Source organism: Gorilla gorilla, chromosome 1 (assembly GCF_029281585.2).
Source record: "Gorilla gorilla gorilla isolate KB3781 chromosome 1, NHGRI_mGorGor1-v2.1_pri, whole genome shotgun sequence".
In the NCBI taxonomy this organism is placed as follows: Eukaryota; Metazoa; Chordata; class Mammalia; order Primates; family Hominidae; genus Gorilla; species Gorilla gorilla.
The window spans coordinates 193,038,276-193,056,648 of NC_073224.2; the positions used below are offsets into that span (position 1 = coordinate 193,038,276).

An 18,373-nucleotide genomic window follows, 5' to 3' on the forward strand; every position below is an offset into this window, starting at 1 on the left:
GCAGGTTTGTTACATTGGTATAGATGTGCCATGGTGGTTTGCTGCACCCATCAACCCGTCATCTACATTAGGTATTTCTCCTAATGCTATCCCTCCCTTAACCCCCCCATGCCAGATAGGTCCCTGTGTGTGATGTTCCCCTCCCTGTGTCCACGTGTTCTCATTGTTCCACTCCCACTTATGAGTGAGAACAAGTGGTGTTTGGTTTTCTGTTCTTGTGTTAGTTTGCTGAGAATGATGGTTTCCAGCTTCATCCATGTCCCTGCAAAGGACGTGACCTCATCCTCTTTTATGGCTGTATAGTGTTCCATGGTGTATACGTGCCACAGTTTCTTTATCTAATCTATCATTGATGGGCATTTGGGTTGGCTCCAAGTCTTCTATTGTGAACAGTGCCGCAATGAACATACATGTGCATGTGTCTTTATAGTAGAATGATTTATAATCCTTTGGGTATATACCCAGTAATGGGATTGCTGGGTCAAATGGTATTTCTGGTTCTAGACTCTCGAGGAATTGCCATAAGCCTTCCACAATAGTTGAATTAATTTGCAATCCCACCAACAGTGTAAAAGCATTCCTATTTCTCCACATCCTCTCCAGCATCTGTGGTTTCCTGACTTTTTAATGATTGCCATTCTAACTGGCATGAGATGGTATCCCATTGCGGTTTTGATTTGCATTTCTCTAATGACCAGTGATGATGAGCATTTTTTGCTGTTTTTTTGGCTGCATAAATGTCTTCTTTTGAGAAGTGTCTCTGCATATCCTTTGCCCACTTTTTGATGGGGTTGTTTTTTGCTTGTGAATTTGTTTAGGTTCTTTGTAGATTCTTGATATTAGCCCTTTGTCAGATGGATAGATCGCAAAAATTTTCTCCCATTCTGTAGGTTGCCTTTTCACTCTGATGATAGTTTCTTTTGCTCTGCAGAAACTCTTTAGTTTAATCAGATTCCATTTGTCAACTTTGGCTTTTGTTGCCATTGCTTTTGATGTTTTGGACATGAAGTCCTTGCCCATGCCTATGTCCTGAATGGTATTGCCTAGGTTTTCTTCCAGGCTTTTTATGGTTTTACATCTTAAGTTTAAGTTTTTAATCCATCTTGAAATAATTGTTGTGTAAGGTTTAAGGAAGGGTCCAGTTTCAGTTTTCGGCATATGGCTAGCCAGTTTTCCCAACACCATATATTAAATAGGGAATCTTTTCCCCATTGCTTGTTTTTGTCAGGTTTGTCAAAGATCAGATAATTGTAGATAAGTGGTGTTATTTCTGAGGCCTCTGTTCTGTTCCATTGGTCTGTATATCTGTTTTGGTACCAGTACCATGCTGTTTTGGTTACTGTAGCCTTGTACTGCAGTTTGAAGTGAGGTAGCATGATGCCTCCAGCTTTGTTCTTTTTGCTTAGGATTGCCTTGGCAATGGGGGCTCTTTTTTTATTCCATATGAAATTTAAAGCAGTTTTTTCTAATTCTGTGAAGAAAGTCAATGGTAGCTTGATGGGAATAGCATTGAATCTATAAATTACTTTGGACAGTACGGCCATTTTTACTATATTGAGTCTTCCTATCCATGAGCATGGAATTTTTTTTCCATCTCTTTGTGTCCTCTTTCATTTTGCTGAGCAGTGGCTTGTAGTTCTCCTTGTAGAGGTCCTTCACATCCCTTGTAAGCAGTATTCCTGGGTATTTTATTTTCTTTGTAGCAATTGTGAATGGGAGTTCACTCATGATTTGGCTTTCTGTTTGTCTATTACTGGTGTGTAGGAATGCTTGTGATTTTTGCACATTGATTTTGTATCCTGAGACTTTGCTGAAGTTGCTTATCAGTTCAGGGAGATTTTGGACTGAGATGATGGAGTTTTCTAAATATACAGTCATGTCATCTGCAAACAGAGACAATTTGACTTCCTCTCTTCCTATTTGAATACCCTTTATTTCTTTCTCTTACCTGGCCAGAACTTCCAATACAAGCAAAAAACAAACAACCCCATTAAAGACACAGACACTTCTCTAAAGAAGACATATGAGCAGCCAAAAAATATTTTTTAAAATACACAACATCACTAATCAGAAATGTGAATCAAAACCACATCTCCCACAAGTCAGAATGGCTATTATTAAAAAGTTTCAAAGCAACATATGCTGGCTAAGCTGCAGAAAAAAAACATAATGTGTATACATTGTTTGTGGAAATGTAAATTAGTTCCACCACTGTGGAAAGCAGTTTGGAGATTTCTCAAAGAACTTAAAATAGAACTACTATTTGACCCAGCAATCCCAATGTTAGCTATCTAACCAAAAGAAAATAAGTTGTTCTACCAAAAAGACACCTCTACTCATACATTCATCACAGCACTATTCACAATAGCAAAGACATGGCATCAACCTTGGTGCCCATCAATGGTGGATTGGATAAAGAAAATGTGATACATATACACAGTGGAATACTAGGCAGCTATAAAAAAATGAAGAAATCATGTTCTTTGCAGCAACATGGATGAATTGGGAGGCATTAATCCTAAGCAAATTAACACAGCAACAGAAAACCAAATACCACATGTTCTCACTTATAAGTGGGAACTACATGTTGGATACTTATGGACATAAATATGGGAACAATAGACACTGGGGACTACTAGAGGGGTAGGTACAGATATGAGTAAGCATTGGAAATTTGACTAATATATGCCATACTCACTACCTGAGTGGCAGAATCATTTGTATCCAAACCCTCAGCATCACACAATATACCAGTGTAAAAAACCTGCATATGTACCTGAATCTAAAATAAAAGTTGAAATTATAAAAAGAGGAAAAAAAGAATGCTCATGCACAGATATGCATGTAAAAATGCCAGGGAGGGTTAATTCATAGCAACAGTTGCTATTTAACCTACTTTACTAGAGGTTGGCAAAGCAATCATTTTTTAAATATTAATTTCTGTTTAGTACAGATTATCCTTAGTCAGGGCTCCTAAACAGAGTGCAAAGTTCTGATTGTATAATTACATACTATTGTAGGGTGAAAGAGAATTGGTAAACAGGCTCCTGCTGTGGCTATAGTACTAGACTGAAGTAGGACTAAAATTGCTCTAGGACTTTCTCTGGTAGAGAAGGTAGACCTATCAATGGGGGAAAAAGTCATAACTAACATGATGTAGAATTTTTTTAAATTGTCATGTATATGAATTGAGAAAAAAATCATGCTATGCATATTATGAGACCAGTTTCCCCAGTGGAATAAAATAAAGTACTTGAACAGCTGCCATGTTAGCATCTGTTTGTCCACATCATCATCCAGTTACTAGAAAGACATAATTCCCACTCTTCACTCAATATATAGAAGGAAGTGGTTTTTATGGTAAATAAAATTAGATTTGCAATAAGACAAAAGTAATGATTCAGGGCTTGGTTAATGTTAAGTTTAAATGTACATATCATGTTGAGAATTTTCTTTGAACATGTAACCAAAAAAAAGTGCTACTGAATGAACATTATTGCAATGTAGTAAAGCAGAATGCAATTTCCTTGAGGTCAGCAATCAAGTCTGTTTTCCTCGCAGCGGTGCCCACACACCTAGCATACTGCCTGGCACACAGTAAATGCTCATTAAATATTTGTGAGGTACATGGACAGGGGAATGTGGTAGACAGCTGATGAAGCTTTTCTCCCACTGTTCCCCTAGGTGGATCATCCGTAGTCAATCGATTCTGAACTCTGAGGTCCAAGTCTGCCCTCCCCCTTCACTCTCCCCACAAGTGGGCGGGACAATCCTCCCTGGACTTGAGCACAGGGGGACGGGGGTGGTCAGAGAGAGGAAGGGGCACTCAGAGATCCAGCAGGTGCTGCACCATGAGTGTCTCTGTGCTGAGCCCCAGCAGACTCCTGGGTGATGTCTCTGGGATCCTCCAAGCGGCCTCCCTGCTCATTCTGCTTCTGCTGCTGATCAAGGCAGCTCAGCTCTACCTGCACAGGCAGTGGCTGCTCAAAGCCCTCCAGCAGTTCCCGTGCCCTCCCTCCCACTGGCTCTTCGGGCACATCCAGGAGGTAGGGAGGAACTCAATGGGGGAGTGGGAGGGCAAGGAGGGGTGGGGCTCTGAGACCCTGGTCACAAAATCCATAGAGCAAAACCTTGTTTTGTAACAAATGTGAGGACTCAAAGGAACACCCAGCCTACCTCTCTGGTCTCAGCTTTTCCCAGTCATGAGGAGCTCACTCCTCCCATGAAGCCCATCCTGCTGGTCCTCAGCTCTATCACCCATGCCCTCCTTCTGCAGATATCAAGTGTGTCTTGGCAGTTCTGCATGTGGAGGGCAATGCCTGATTGTCTCCAGACTGATTACCCCATAAGCCTTGGCTTTTCTCAAAGAACAAGGCTTCTAGATGCTCTCTGCCCAGTCACTCAATGCCATCACTCTGCCTGGCCTTGTGTTTGCCAGGGAGCACAGACACTCATCTGAGGAATCCGTGCCATGAGGAGTTTATGGTCTGTGAAGAATACAGGCAGGAATTTGAGAAGGTGTCAGACTGCAGGAAAAGAGCTCACTCTGCTGGAGTGGATATCTGAGGCAGAGATCTGCTGGTATAGGGGACCAACTGGCTAAGTAAGCTTCCCCAAGACTCACGGAATTTCCACAACAGGTGATTTAGGATCTGAAAACCTGACAATTATGGGTACACATGAGGGGGGCAGCCTGCACAATGTCCTCCAGGTGAGGAGACTGGTGTTTGAGTTGCACATTGAACAGGGTGTGTTGACCTCCTGGCTCTCCTCCCACACACACGGACTGTGAGCTCCCTGGTGGTGAGCATATCATCCCCTTCCTGTGCCCCAGCAATCAGCAAAATCCTGGCACAGCTTGATGATCAGCTCAGGTGTGTAGAGCAAGCTTGTCCAACCCACGCCCCATGGGGCTGCATGTAGCTCAGGATGGCTTTGAATGTGGCCCAACACAAATTCGTAAACTTTCTTAAAACATTATGAGATTATTTTGCACTTTTTTTGAGTTCATCAGCTATCATTAGTGTTAGTGTATTTTATGCATGGTCCAAGACAATTATTTTTCTTCCAATGTGGCCTAGGAAAGCCAAAAGATTGGACACACCAGGTGTAGAGGAACAGAGGAAGAAGAGAAAGGAGCAGCAAGAGGGCTGAGGAGGGACACAGCCCATCCCCTGTGCACTGCTATCCCTACAAGGGGAGGGGGGCGGGTAGGAACAGAGCAGGTAAACGGCTGCATGGAGAGGGACTCACCAAGGTGCTATGAATTGAACACACTTAAGTAGACATAGGGGTTGCGGGGAACTGAGGCCTATTGTTTCTCAGCAAAGGGGGCAACATAGTTCTCAGCAGAGCAGAACAAATGTGGGGACCTGCCAAAGTTCTAACCCTATATGGACTGGTCCCAATACCACTCTGCCTTCTTTCCCATTCTCCTCTTTTACCATATGTTACTCACTACCTCACTACCTGCCTCTGCATTTCAACCTTTAGGCCTCTGATCACACTATGCTTGCTACCCGGAATTATCTTCTCATGCATATCTATCTGTCAAGGCCCAGCACCAAGCTACCTCCTTCAAGAAGGCCTCCTGGGTCTCCCAGTAGTGAAGGGCCGACTCTTTTTTCCATGAGCTATCCTTCTCAAGAGGCCAGAGCAGTGTTAACTTGACTCAGTTATTGTTCTGCAGTGTCATAAGTGTGGGATTCTTCTGGGAGAGACCATCTCTGATTTATGTTTGTAACCCAATAGTCCCTCAGTAAATGATGACTCAGTGAGTGAGGAAGAGCTTTCTAATGTTCAGTTCTGAGTTAGGTCCCTCTTCAAAGCTTCCCCAGATGCTTGTCCTTCATTCCATATCATGTCCATTATCCCCTACTGCACAGCCTCTAATCTTTCTTATCCCCCAACTAGACTGAAAATTCCACACAGATAAGGACCACAGCTGTGTCCTAACACAGTGCCTGAGCCACACTGGGCACATAGTATGTGTGCAGTAAGCATGGGCTGAATGAAGGAGCCTACCCCGCAGTAGGGCAAGCTGCCTCAGAGCTGGAGAATGTGATTATCAGAAGGAGGTGGGCAGATATTCGATACCTATGTGGTAGACAGTTGCTTTGAGTTACTAGAAGCAGTTGAAATAAAGAAGAGTTGGCTACATGGAACATCACTAGGACCCAATGTCTTTAAGGGTTCCAGATGAGATTAAAGCAAAGCTGAGTCTTGAAAGCTGAGGAGAGGTGGCTGCTCTGTGGCAGAGGGGAAGGGCATTCAAGGTAGAGAAAAGAGCAAGTGCCAGGGCCCAGAAGAGTGAGCAGGTGTAGCTGGTGTGCGATTCAGCAGCAGTGGTGGCATCGGCATTGGAGCTGAAACAAACGGGTGATGGTGGAATTGCCAGCAGGGCTGGAGGCAAGAAAAGAGAAGTTGAAGCCAGAAAGCCAAGGGCTTTGTGATCCACATCGAAGAGTTTAGAAAGATGACTGCAGGCAGCAGGGAGCTCATAATTCGTTGATAAGTGAAAATGAGAATAAGAAACCCAAATCTCAAAATTATCGTCCAACACCAGCACCATATGCATATACTCAGACTCCATCCCATAAATCTGTACATATTCAACATGTAGAATACTATTATGCACACAATTTTATAGTCAATCTTTTTTTGCTTAGCCATACACATCCCAAATGCTATTTTATCTTAACAAATATTTACTGTATATGGTGGGATAATATTGAAAATATAACAAGTATGATTATATAAAGTCATTCTGTAATTTAAAATGTTTTACATTAATTCATTTTATTCTCTAGATATACCAAATGATTTTACAAATCTACTTATCAACTAATACGAGTTATGCACATTGCCCATGGAAATTGTTGTATTTATGACTTCCAGAGATGTTACACAACATGAAGACAATGGCTGACTTAAATTTCTGCTGGCAGCATTGAGCGAGGGCTCATAGCGCTTGGCCTAAGGTCAAGTCCTGGGGAGAGAGCAAGAATCTGGATCACAGCTCAGGTCATCAGAAACAGATCTAAATCCCTAACCTGCGCTACATGGCTCCTGTAGTTGTCCTGCCCTTCACTCCTGCTGCAAAGACTAGAAGTAAATGAAAGTGTTCATCTGTCTACCTTCGTTGACAGTTCCAACACGACCAGGAGCTACAACGGATTCAGGAACGGGTGAAGACATTCCCAAGTGCCTGTCCTCATTGGCTATGGGGAGGCAAAGTTCGTGTCCAGCTCTATGACCCTGACTATATGAAGGTGATTCTGGGGAGATCAGGTGAGATCGAACCCCCATCCCAACTGCAATGTGTCTTCCCTCTTGACACATGCTCCTGGGTCTGTAAAATTCCAGAAGAGAGTGGCTGTTCAAACATCAATATCTGAAACCTCTCCCATGCATCCACCAAGCCCACCATGCCCGGGCTATAGTCAAAAATAGTTACTGAACTCTGAATGTTTAAAACAATATGTGGGGCTGAATTTTCTATTCTTTTTTCTATTTCTCTATTAAGAAAATTGAGGTTTTCTGAAATGTAAATTGTCCCAGATCTGTAAAACAAATTTCATACCCACATTGACCTGGGTTTCAAAGCTCTAATTGTTGCCTGTCCTGGTCAGGAGGTGACTAGGAAAACATCAATGTAGAAAAACCCATGGCTCTATGTTATTCATTGTCATTGAAGACCTAGCCTATGTTTCTCACCAATTCACCTTCCTAACCCTCTGGATGTTTTCCTGCTGGAACACTGAGTCTGTCTTCCTGAGCCCACACTGACCTTCAGGACAGAAATAGAAGTGGATGGGAGTCAAGTGGGAGGTGACATGGGTCAAACTGCCAACTGACAGACACCAAGAATTGATGCAGCCTCTGAGACTGCCTTGTTAGTAACTCCTAGTTTCCTATAAAGCCCTTTCTTGCCTTTCAGACCCGAAATCCCATGGTTCCTACAGATTCCTGGCTCCATGGATTGGTATGTGTGCAAACTAGGACTGCAGCCCACTCCCTAGTCAGGTTTGAGTTATTTATTTGGCTCAGAGAGAACAACAGATTAGGGGCCACCACTATCATGACCTCATCCCCAAATCAAGCCTCACTTCCTTCTTCTAACAAGACCCTCACCCCTTCCTAATGCTGGTGCAAACCTTCCTGAGGCTCAGCTTCTTCCATTTCATGTCTCAGTTCTCTCCAGACATCCTTGGCCTCACATTTATTTTACATCTGCCCACAACCCTTTTCAACCTTTATCTCACAGCTGTCATAATCACATGCATGTAGCAGCTCAATCAGAATATTCACATGCCTGAAATATACCTCCTTTTCCTGCATTTGCCCATGACGTGGCTTCTTCTGGATAGTTCTCCCCTTGAGAAGCCACCTTTCTCCCTCCCAAATTGTCACCAGTCATCCCTAGCTCCTTGCAGCCCCTGACACACACACACACACACACACACACACATTCGTGTCTCTCTTAGGGCACGGCTTGCTCCTGTTGAATGGGCAGACATGGTTCCAGCATCGACGGATGCTGACCCCAGCCTTCCACTATGACATCCTGAAGCCATACGTGGGGCTCATGGCAGACTCTGTACGAGTGATGCTGGTGAGTCCATGTCTCTCTCCTCTCCCCACACCCATTCACAGCACACACTCTCACCAACTCCACTCTCAACCCTGTGTCCCACAGGCAGACATAGACATAGACACGTGGAACAACACTCTCAGGTCATTGCTGTGAGAGTAGAGGGTTCCCCAGAGTTGTATAAGGTAGGAGAACACCCAGGCATCAGGTCATATCCACGCTTTGTTCCCCACCATACGAATAGAGATTCATGGTGAACACAAGGCCCTTCTCCTCCCACTTTGGAACCTTCAGCACAAGGGACTGGAGGAGTATGCAATCTTGCTGGACAGTAGGACTTCCTATGCTGGCTGGCCTGGGCAGTGGCAGCTTCAGTGGCAGCATGGACAGGCCAAGATGTCACCCACCCAGGCTCTGGCCTGGGGCCCCAGGTTTCTGCATGGATTTAAGCCACCCTGGGAAGGAAATGAACACCAGGTCTATGTTCTCAGAGCGATACCTGCCATAGATAGCATCATCTCCAGTCAGGACTCTGATTTCTCACCCAACTGTGCCCAGTACATTTTGATGAATGGAAAAGAATTGAAGTCCCTGTTTTCTCTACAACAGAGTGCCCATTCTGGCCCCTCAAGCTATCTTTGGCACTGAAACTTTCCTACTAGTCCCTCAAAACTAGCTCAGCTCTCAGAACACTGAAGAGTCCCCCATTATTTATCCCAGAAAAACAATAGCAACACAATTTTCACAACCATATGTCCAAACTGAATCTCAAAATTCAATACTTAATCCATGCTATTGTGAGAGGATCTGTTGAATGTTGTATTAAAAGTGTGTGAGAATTAGGTGTCAGTTTACCAACACCGGCTTTACAGTCTCAGTTTCTACAATGCATCTGCTCTGTAAAGTGAGGAATCCCAACCAAGATATCTGCAAGCTACAGGAAAAAACAGGATATCTGCAGGTACATGAAAAAGCCAGGCCTTATTAGCAAAGCACTTCTTGGAGATTAAGAAGGTCCATGCCCCCTCCCACCACAGGACAAATGGGAAGAGCTCCTTGGCCAGGATTCCCCTCTGGAGGTCTTTCAGCACGTCTCCTTGATGACCCTGGACACCATCATGAAGTGTGCCTTCAGCCATCAGGGCAGCATCCAGGTGGACAGGTCAGTGACAACCCTCCAGCTGCAGGGCCCTTGTTCTTATCAAGTGGAGTGCACATACCTGAGGGGCAGGTGGGCAGCGTGAAGGCTCACCGCCACACAAAGGAAGAGTCAGTCCCTGACCAAACTCTAATTCCAGTCCAGACCAAACAAGTCCCAGGAACAGATGCCTAATTCCTAGCACAGGTGGACCCTGGATGTTCATACCATCTGATAAAGGCCAAAGGATAATAGGGCTGTAAGACAGAAGAAACATTGCCTCAAGGCTGCTTGTCCCCATTATCCGAGGCTGCCTCCTCTCAGACCCCATTCTACTTCCGGGTAATGGGCCCACCCCTACTGCGGTCTCTTCTTCATACTCTCCCTCAGGAATTCTCAGTCCTACATCCAGGCCATTAGTGACCTGAACAACCTGGTTTTTTCCCGTGTGAGGAATGCCTTTCACCAGAATGACACCATCTACAGCCTGACCTCTGCTGGCCGCTGGACACACCGCGCCTGCCAGCTGGCCCATCAGCACACAGGTTCTGTCTCTTCCTCTTGTCTCACAGCCTTTCCCAGGCACAGTGAAAGTACCTGCCCTGACTCCTCAGGCAGAGAAGGCCCCTAGTAACCCTGCAGAAGCCAGAACACACTCAGCCTGGGGAATTCCCTTGCTCAGGGGCTGGGAGCCAAGATGTGAGGGGCCAGATTCTGTGCCTTGGTTTATCAATGTCCCCACATGGAGATAACTGAATGAGACCCTGTCCAAACAGCATTCAAGAGGAGCCTCCATGAACTGTGCCACTGGTGGGAGGGGTGCCCTGCCTCACACAGTACTAGAGCTTCCATCCCTGACCCTGCACCCACACTCACATTCATGCTGAGATCTACCAGGCACCCACACTGGGACAGTTGGGCAGCTAGACCTCCTGGGGGCTGCTGACGGTCTCAGCTCTGCCTGGTAACCATTGTTCTGGTACAGACCAAGTGATCCAACTGAGGAAGGCTCAACTACAGAAGGAGGGGGAGCTGGAGAAGATCAAGAGGAAGAGGCACTTGGATTTTCTGGACATCCTCCTCTTGGCCAAAGTGAGTATGTGTAGGAGAGGCCTGAGTCTTTGCCCAGAAGTACAGAGCAAGAGACAAGCCCTGCACTTTCACCACGGTCTTCCCAGATGGAGAATGGGAGCATCTTGTCAGACAAGGACCTCCGTGCTGAGGTGGACACGTTCATGTTTGAGGGCCACGACACCACAGCCAGTGGGATCTCCTGGATCCTCTATGCTCTGGCCACACACCCCAAGCATCAGGAGAGGTGTCGGGAGGAGATCCACAGCCTCCTGGGTGATGGAGCCTCCATCACCTGGTGAGTGAGGGCTCAAAAGATGGGGTTCCCTGCCGTCTCCACAGGGGAAGCCCCTGGTCTGCCCAGGCCTTGCTGATGTTCAGGATGGGCTTGTTTCAGGAACCACCTGGACCAGATGCCCTACACCACCATGTGCATTAAGGAGGCACTGAGACTCTACCCACCGGTGCCAGGCATTGGCAGAGAGCTCAGCACTCCCGTCACCTTCTCTGATGGGCGCTCCTTGCCCAAAGGTATGAAGTTCCCCCACCCTCTCACCTAAACTCTCCACAGGGACATGTGGAGGGTGAGAAATCCATGTGTGCATCAGAGTTCTGCTCATCTCTGGGTCTCCCTTTTGTTCTAAAAAAATCAAAAACATACTTTATACTTGGGATAAAGAATTTGAAAAGTCTGGCTGAGAGCTTGAACCCACCAAAGTTCAAGAAATAAATGTTAATCTCTGAATGTGGCCTTGGGTCAGTAACTGTAAAATCCTATTCCTTGAGATGTGCAGGGCTGGAAAGAGAATCAGACAAGGGCAGAGAGGGATGTGTTTCTTTCCTCATGGGGTCAGTGCAAAAGAGGCTCATCAGGAATCTCATTTCTTGGGTCGGCTGTTGTCCAGTCTCTGAGGAACCCTCAGGTTGATGGCACAGAGCAGCCAATGACCAGATCTGGGGCCACCAAGGCACAACTCCCCCAGTTCTGGTCCCGGTCCTGCCATAACCTAGTTGTGTGAACACAGACAAGACAATTGGTCTCTCTGAGACTCAGGTATCTCCCCTGAAAACTGAGAGCAAAAGAATGTCTTCCTTGGAGCATTGTTGTACTGAGTGAGTTCATGTATATTCTCCAATGACCCTTGGAGGATATTTGATGAATGTGAAATGTCACTGGACTTACCGTAAAGAGTAATGCTCTGATTCTTTTTTGCTTCTCATTCCTGCATAAATGGTTGTCTATTCATCATCTGAACTCACATGCTTTGTCAAGCCTAACCCACCTGCATAATGGCAGAATCATCCTAGTCAAAGTGACAATTTATAGAAAGTAGGTGTTTTGGGCCTTCTTTTGCCCCTGCAGGCTGAATACCAGGCCACCCCATGCAAATGATCGGTCTTCTCTCTCTTTCCAACCTGTACCACAGGTATCATGGTCTTCCTCTCCATTTATGGCCTTCACCACAACCCAAAAGTGTGGCCCAACCCAGAGGTATGTGGTCCTTGAGAGGAGGAAATGGGGTGATCTCTGAAGACCAATACCTTCTCCTGCTTCCACCTCTGGGAGTACTGTCCCCTCATGGGTGGCAAGTAGGTGCTGGATCCTTAACTATCCTGGCTCTGGTGCTCTCTCTGCAGGTGTTTGACCCTTCCCGTTTTGCACCGGGTTCTGCTCAACACAGCCACGCTTTCCTGCCCTTCTCAGGAGGATCAAGGTGAGATGTCCTGTGTGGTAATTTGAATAGAGGAATGAGGGAAGTCTCTGGTCAACCCTCTGATCTTTGTGAGCCCGATGTTCATATGTGGCATCTTCAGGTGTGCTCTTAAATGTTGGTATTTGTGGGAAAGTCAGGCACCTGGTGTGGGCGTCTCTGTGTACAAAAGGAAGGTGGCATTCAGAGCACCCCATGGAGACTTTGCTCCCTCTGCTTCTTCAAATGGGCAGCCTGAATTCACTGTCAGTGCATGTTCCAAACTTCAGTATATTCATGTATTTTCCTCACTGTAAGGATATGAATTCTCAAAATTAGATATTCTCCAGTAAATTCAACTTCAGCTGTTTGCTTTTCTCAGTTGTCAGGAATAGTAAACTGTAGATTTCTCTCTCCCCACACATCCTCAATGCAGCACACTACCTTCCCTATTTAATTCACTAGTCTGTCATAGAGATGAATCATTGAAGTCTTTGCATCTGTTTATAATACAGATGACCTGCAAGTCCTACCTTTCAAGTCATATAAGGGAGAGGTTAAGGCAGCCCTTTGAAGAAAGTTTTACAACAGTGTGTGTCATATCATACATTTTTCTGTCTTGCCCAATGAAATTTTTACTGCATTATATAGTGTTCACATATTTACATCTATTTTCCCATTTGACAAATTCTGTACATGCCTTGAGATCTTTATACCATAGTCCTATAATCCACTTAGCACAATATTGGCCAAAAACATAAAAATGTGTACAGTACACTGTCTTGGAGAGAAAAGCCCAATAATTATCATATAACACACAACATTTGAAGGCTCCTGGTATGTAAAATATAAAACACACTTGAAATTGCTTTTGAGCTGGAGAGGAAAACTCCAGAATGGCTGCGGTGGAGATCATTGTGGCATCAGGAATCGTCCTGTGACATACACACAGGCAAAAATGATATAAATTCTTAGTAGAAACAAAGTTTGTTCAAAGAAATAATTATGTGACTTTTTGAAACGGTGAGTCCACTTACACAGAACAGGCTTTAAGAAAAAGCTTCCTCCTGAAACTCCTTCTCCAGCACTGGTCTGTCTCTCCCAGCATGAGAAAGTCCTCCTAAACATTGCCTGCAAATCATGTCGCTGCCACTAGAGAACCGGAGAGCATTCCTAAGGTCCATTTCTAGCTCAGAATTAATATTTACTCTCAGTGTATTTCATTATATTTTATTCATTTTAAAACTTAACATCATTCAAATATAGAAGTATTTCTTAAGCTACCTCTCTGGGTCAAGTCCTATGCAGCATGATGAGAAAACAGAGATAAAAGGTACAAAAATGTGTTGTACAGAAATATATCCTGTGCTCCAGACACACATCGTTCCATCAACCATCCTTTCACTCATTCACTCACTGAGTGGCGTGTTGAGTGTCCCTGTCCCTGGTGCTGTCCTTGGCACGGGACTGTGAGTGTTCATGGATAAATCATGAATGCTACCTGGGGGCCTGGGAGGGAGAGGCCCAGCTGGCAGGGAGTGAGAGGCAGCTGGGATCTGACTTTAGCCTTGAGGATGTAGCAGGCAGAGGTGGAGGGAGGACATTCTGAGCCATCTCCACATGAACAGGGCCAGGACGTGGGCTGGACAGGTAAAATGTGGGTGAGGCAAGAGCCCATGGAGGGCTTATCTGCCAGCTGAGGCATTGGGATGCTGTCCCACTTGTGATGAAGAGCGTGGGAGGGTCTGAGCTGGGCTGTGGCTTCAGTGTGCTGGGAGGGGAAGCAGAAAACCATAAAGTCCAGGCAAGAAGACTGAGGAAGGGCAAGGAAGGATGTTTCTGGAGTAGAATTAGAAGGCTACAGGGGCTGGTGGATGGAGGAGTGAGGTTAGACAGGAACCTGGACCATGGAGTGGGAGGCAGGTGGGGCAGCAGCTGAGGATCACCCACCCAGTTCCCCTCCAGGAAGCCTCCCACTGCCCTTCTGACTCCCTTAATCCACCCATCGGGGCCCCTATGAGGATTCAGGTCCCTATGTGTCCCACTACATGGGAAGCACCTGAGAGTGTGGCCCACCCTCACCCTACAGGACCTGAACTGACCTCCGCACTGGAGAACAAGAAATGTTTGTGGAGGAGTGAACAAACCATTGATTAACTCTTTATCTATTCATGTGATTAGACTCTGTGCCTTAGAGCCCTGGCCTTGTCTTGATAGAGGGTTTCAGGCTGCTGAGAGCAGAGGTAGACAGTAGGAGTTAGGAGCTAGCCCGGGAAGATGGCTCTGTCCAAGGATTGGGATAGTGTGAAGCCAGGACGGGGTAGAAGTGTCCATGGGCTGTATGTGTGCAGGGGCTGGACACATGAGGTTGGGCACTGAATGTCCAGCTCAGGGCTGGGGTCAGGGGCCAAAACCTGCTCAGATCAGAATGGGGCCTGAGGACACTTCTCAATTCATTGTCCCCGCCTGGCCCAGGAACTGCATCGGGAAACAATTTGCCATGAACGAGCTGAAGGTGGCCACGGCCCTGACCCTGCTCCGCTTTGAGCTGCTGCCTGATCCCACCAGGATCCCCATCCCCATTGCACGACTTGTGTTGAAATCCAAAAATGGAATCCACCTGCGTCTCAGGAGGCTCCCTAACCCTTGTGAAGACAAGGACCAGCTTTGAGGGCCTCCACCTGCCATCCTGTCTTCCTGACCCCCGCTTCTGTCCCCTTCCTGTCTGCCCATATCCTGTTTTCTATCTGCCCACCTTCCCTTCTTCCCACCTCCCTGCTGTCCCTCAGTCTGCCTGCCCTTCTCTCTCTCACCTTTCTCCAGGCTCCCTACCTGCTTGTATACCTGTCTCCTACCCACCTGTATCTCTTGTTGGGAGAAAAGCTGAGTGTTGGGAGAAGCTGAGGCAGAGCTTGCATGTCTGACATAAGGTAAAAGAGTCTTGGATCATGTCCAGGATCCAGGGTCTAAAACCCCTTGTGGCCTTTGGAACACCAAGCTCTGTGCTGAAGGGTGGAAGGCTACCCTGACGCACCATAACCGAAGCCCAGGGCATAAAACCCCTCGTGGCTTGGATAGAATCCAGGGCTCATGGCTCTGGAATGTGTCTGGACTTGCTGGCTCCTTGCTCCTTGCTCTCCCAGGATCAATTGTATCTTCAGTTAAAAGAACCTGCTCTCCATTATCTCAAGTAGCAGAGCAGATGCTAAACCGTCACAGCTGTAAATCATGTGCTTAATGCAACATGCCCTTTCGACCCCCACATTCTCACCACCTGTTTCTTTGTTTGATCACCAATAAATAATCTGCACTTCCAGAGCTCGGGGCCTTCACAGCCTCCATACTTAGCTTTGGCGCCCTGGACCCACTTTCTCTCTCAAACTGTCTTTTCTCACTGCTTTGACTCTGCCGGACTTTGTCACCCCCACGACCTGGTGTTGGGTCCGAACACCCCGACATCGCTGAATCTCCACCCACCTCCCAAACTCCTGCCTGCCCTCCAGACTGTCTGCCCATACACCTGTCTCCTTCTTCCTGCCTGCTTGTCTGTTCCTACATTAGTTTCCTATTACTGCTGTAATAAACTATCACAATCTCAGTGATTTTAAATAACGACTTTTATTCTCTTACAGTTCTGGAGGTCAAAGTCAGATATATGGGTTTCACTGGATTAAAACAAGTTCTGGAGAGGGCCAGACCCCCACCCCCAGAAGGTTTCAGGGAGAGCCCTGCCCCTTGGCTTTTCAGCTCCAGAGCTGCCTTTTTTGCATTCCTTGGTACGGTCCCCTCCTTCCTCTTTAAAGCCAATGGCATCTTCAAATCTCTCTCTCTGTGACTGTCTTCACATCTCTTTCCCTCTTATAAGGACCCTTGTGGTTAGTTACATCAAGCTTATTAAGATAATCAAGGATAATGTCACCACCTCAAGATCCGTTACTTACTCAAAAGTCCATTGTGACATATGTAGTCCCACAATCACAGGTTTCATGAATTAGGATGTGGACAACATGGAGACCCATTGTTCATCCTAGCACAGCCCCTACCGGATTGTCATCCAATGTGTCCATCTAAATCTCTCCTGTATGCTACCTACCTACATACATGATTGTCAGCCAGACAATCCCTCTATCTTCCCTCCTCTCTAGAATAAGGTTCACAAGTTTGCATGCTTTGTCCAGCTTCACATGGAAGGTGATAGGTTAGAAGAGGAGACACTAAGGCAGGGAGATAAATCCCTACTGAAGAGGGAAAATGGAGATGAGGTGTGCCCAATTGTGCCAGAACCCTAGGAGGGCCTGGTTTGATCCATCCCCCTGCACACAGCCTCATACCATGTCTCCCCTGGTGCCCACACCCTGTCCAGCTCCTGAGGCTCCCATGGTAGCTGAGTTTAGACAAACGATATTTATCTAGGAGATCAGAGGGAGAAGCTCACACCTATAGGGAAAAGACTCCAGGCCTCCATTCCATTCAAGATTTAGATTCAAGATGAATCACAGCAAGGCTGAGCTAAGGGCCTGTCTTGCTGTGTTTTGTGTTACTGTAACTGAATACCCAAGGCTGGGTAATTGATCTAGAAAAGAAGTTTATTTTGCTCATGATCTGGTGGCTGAAAAGTTTAAGTTTTGGCAGCTAAATCAGATGAAGGCCTCATGCAGCTTCCACACATGGCAGAAAGCAAAAGGGGAGTGGCACGTGCTGAGATTGCATGGTGACAAAGGAAGCAGGAGAGAGACTAAGGAAGCAAGACTCTGTTTTGATCCCAATGTCTTGGAAACCTGTCCATTCCAGATACAGCAAAACCTCAAGCCTGTGAGGTGGAAGGGGTCACTAATCTCTTCATAAAGGATCTGTCTCCATGATCTAAATATCTCCCACTAGGACCCACCTCCCAACACTACTGTGTTGGGGATCAAGGTTTCAGGAGTTTGGTTGGGAACATCCCACATCCCAGCTATAGTGAGGCTGCACTGAGCTGAGCAAGAAAGCCTCAAAGGCCTGGTCTGTCATGAGGACCTTGTAAATTCAGCTATCCACAGCCCCAGTGAGGTGTAGAAAGAGACCTCAGCCTAGCAATGTCACCAGGTACCTGTCAACCTTCCTCACATATGGAACCTGCAGGCTTCTCTGGAAGCTCATGGAGTGGGCAACTGTCCAGTCAGGGGTGGCAGGAGCCCAGGTGGGCAAATGGGTCTGACTGGTGGAAGAGGCTGTCAGACCCCAAGCAGCTCCTTCCCAACAGCACAACTTCTTGGTTGTCCTCTGCCTCTCTGGCTGGCCACCCTGATGGGGCAGGGGCATCCTCAACCCTGTCCACACTTGGTGACTGCCTGGGTGCTGGTACTGCTGACCCTGGGCCCTGTTCCAGCACCCAGGCCCCATGTATTACCCCTGGGATAGTGTCACTGATTGTCCCAGCCTCTCTCAATGCAGACCTTGCTTCTCTTCCTAAATCTGAACCCAGGTGTTCCTCTCACCTATTGCCCATTCCTAGCCCAGGACCTTGGATGCCATAGAGAGGAATTCCTCTGCCTGAGGTCTGAAAGTTCATTCTGTTACCCTGAAAGGGCTTCTCTTCTAGTTTGTGCCTGCAACTAGGACCTCCCTCCAAGTCCCCTGAGTTTCCCGGTCATTGGATTAATTCAGCCCTGCTCCAAGAACAGGCAGGAAAGGGGAGGGCTGGACAGTTGGTAATCAGCCAGGAGTGGAGGGAGATGGAAACACTGGGAAAGGAGAGTGACCTGGGAACCTCATGGACAGGATGGCCAGCCAGTCACCTGGCATCGGGATTTACAAGGGCTCATGTTGGCCATACTCAAAGACCACAGGACAGTGTGCACTCACTCCCATTACTACCCCTAATACCTGGTTGAAAAGACG

At 46.6% G+C, this 18,373-nt stretch overlaps 2 protein-coding genes across 2 annotated transcripts; both read left to right on the forward strand.

Moving 5' to 3' along the window:
• Window positions 1-3,804: 3,804 nt before the first annotated feature.
• Window positions 3,805-8,437, forward strand: LOC101143646 (cytochrome P450 4A11). The gene is made up of 3 exons (XM_031002765.3): window positions 3,805-4,046; window positions 7,149-7,290; window positions 7,940-8,437. Exons 1-3 carry the CDS (start codon window positions 3,852-3,854, stop codon window positions 7,999-8,001), a joined length of 399 nt encoding a protein of 132 aa, XP_030858625.3. The 5' UTR covers window positions 3,805-3,851; the 3' UTR covers window positions 8,002-8,437.
• On the forward strand, window positions 8,280-15,398 carry LOC134756398 (cytochrome P450 4A11-like). Its single transcript, XM_063709016.1, has 10 exons — window positions 8,280-8,285; window positions 8,426-8,614; window positions 9,631-9,755; window positions 10,122-10,276; window positions 10,717-10,823; window positions 10,910-11,100; window positions 11,200-11,333; window positions 12,230-12,294; window positions 12,441-12,517; window positions 14,969-15,398. The coding sequence occupies exons 1-10, from the start codon at window positions 8,280-8,282 to the stop codon at window positions 15,162-15,164; spliced, it is 1,245 nt and encodes a 414-aa protein (XP_063565086.1). The 3' UTR covers window positions 15,165-15,398.
• Window positions 15,399-18,373: the final 2,975 nt, after the last annotated feature.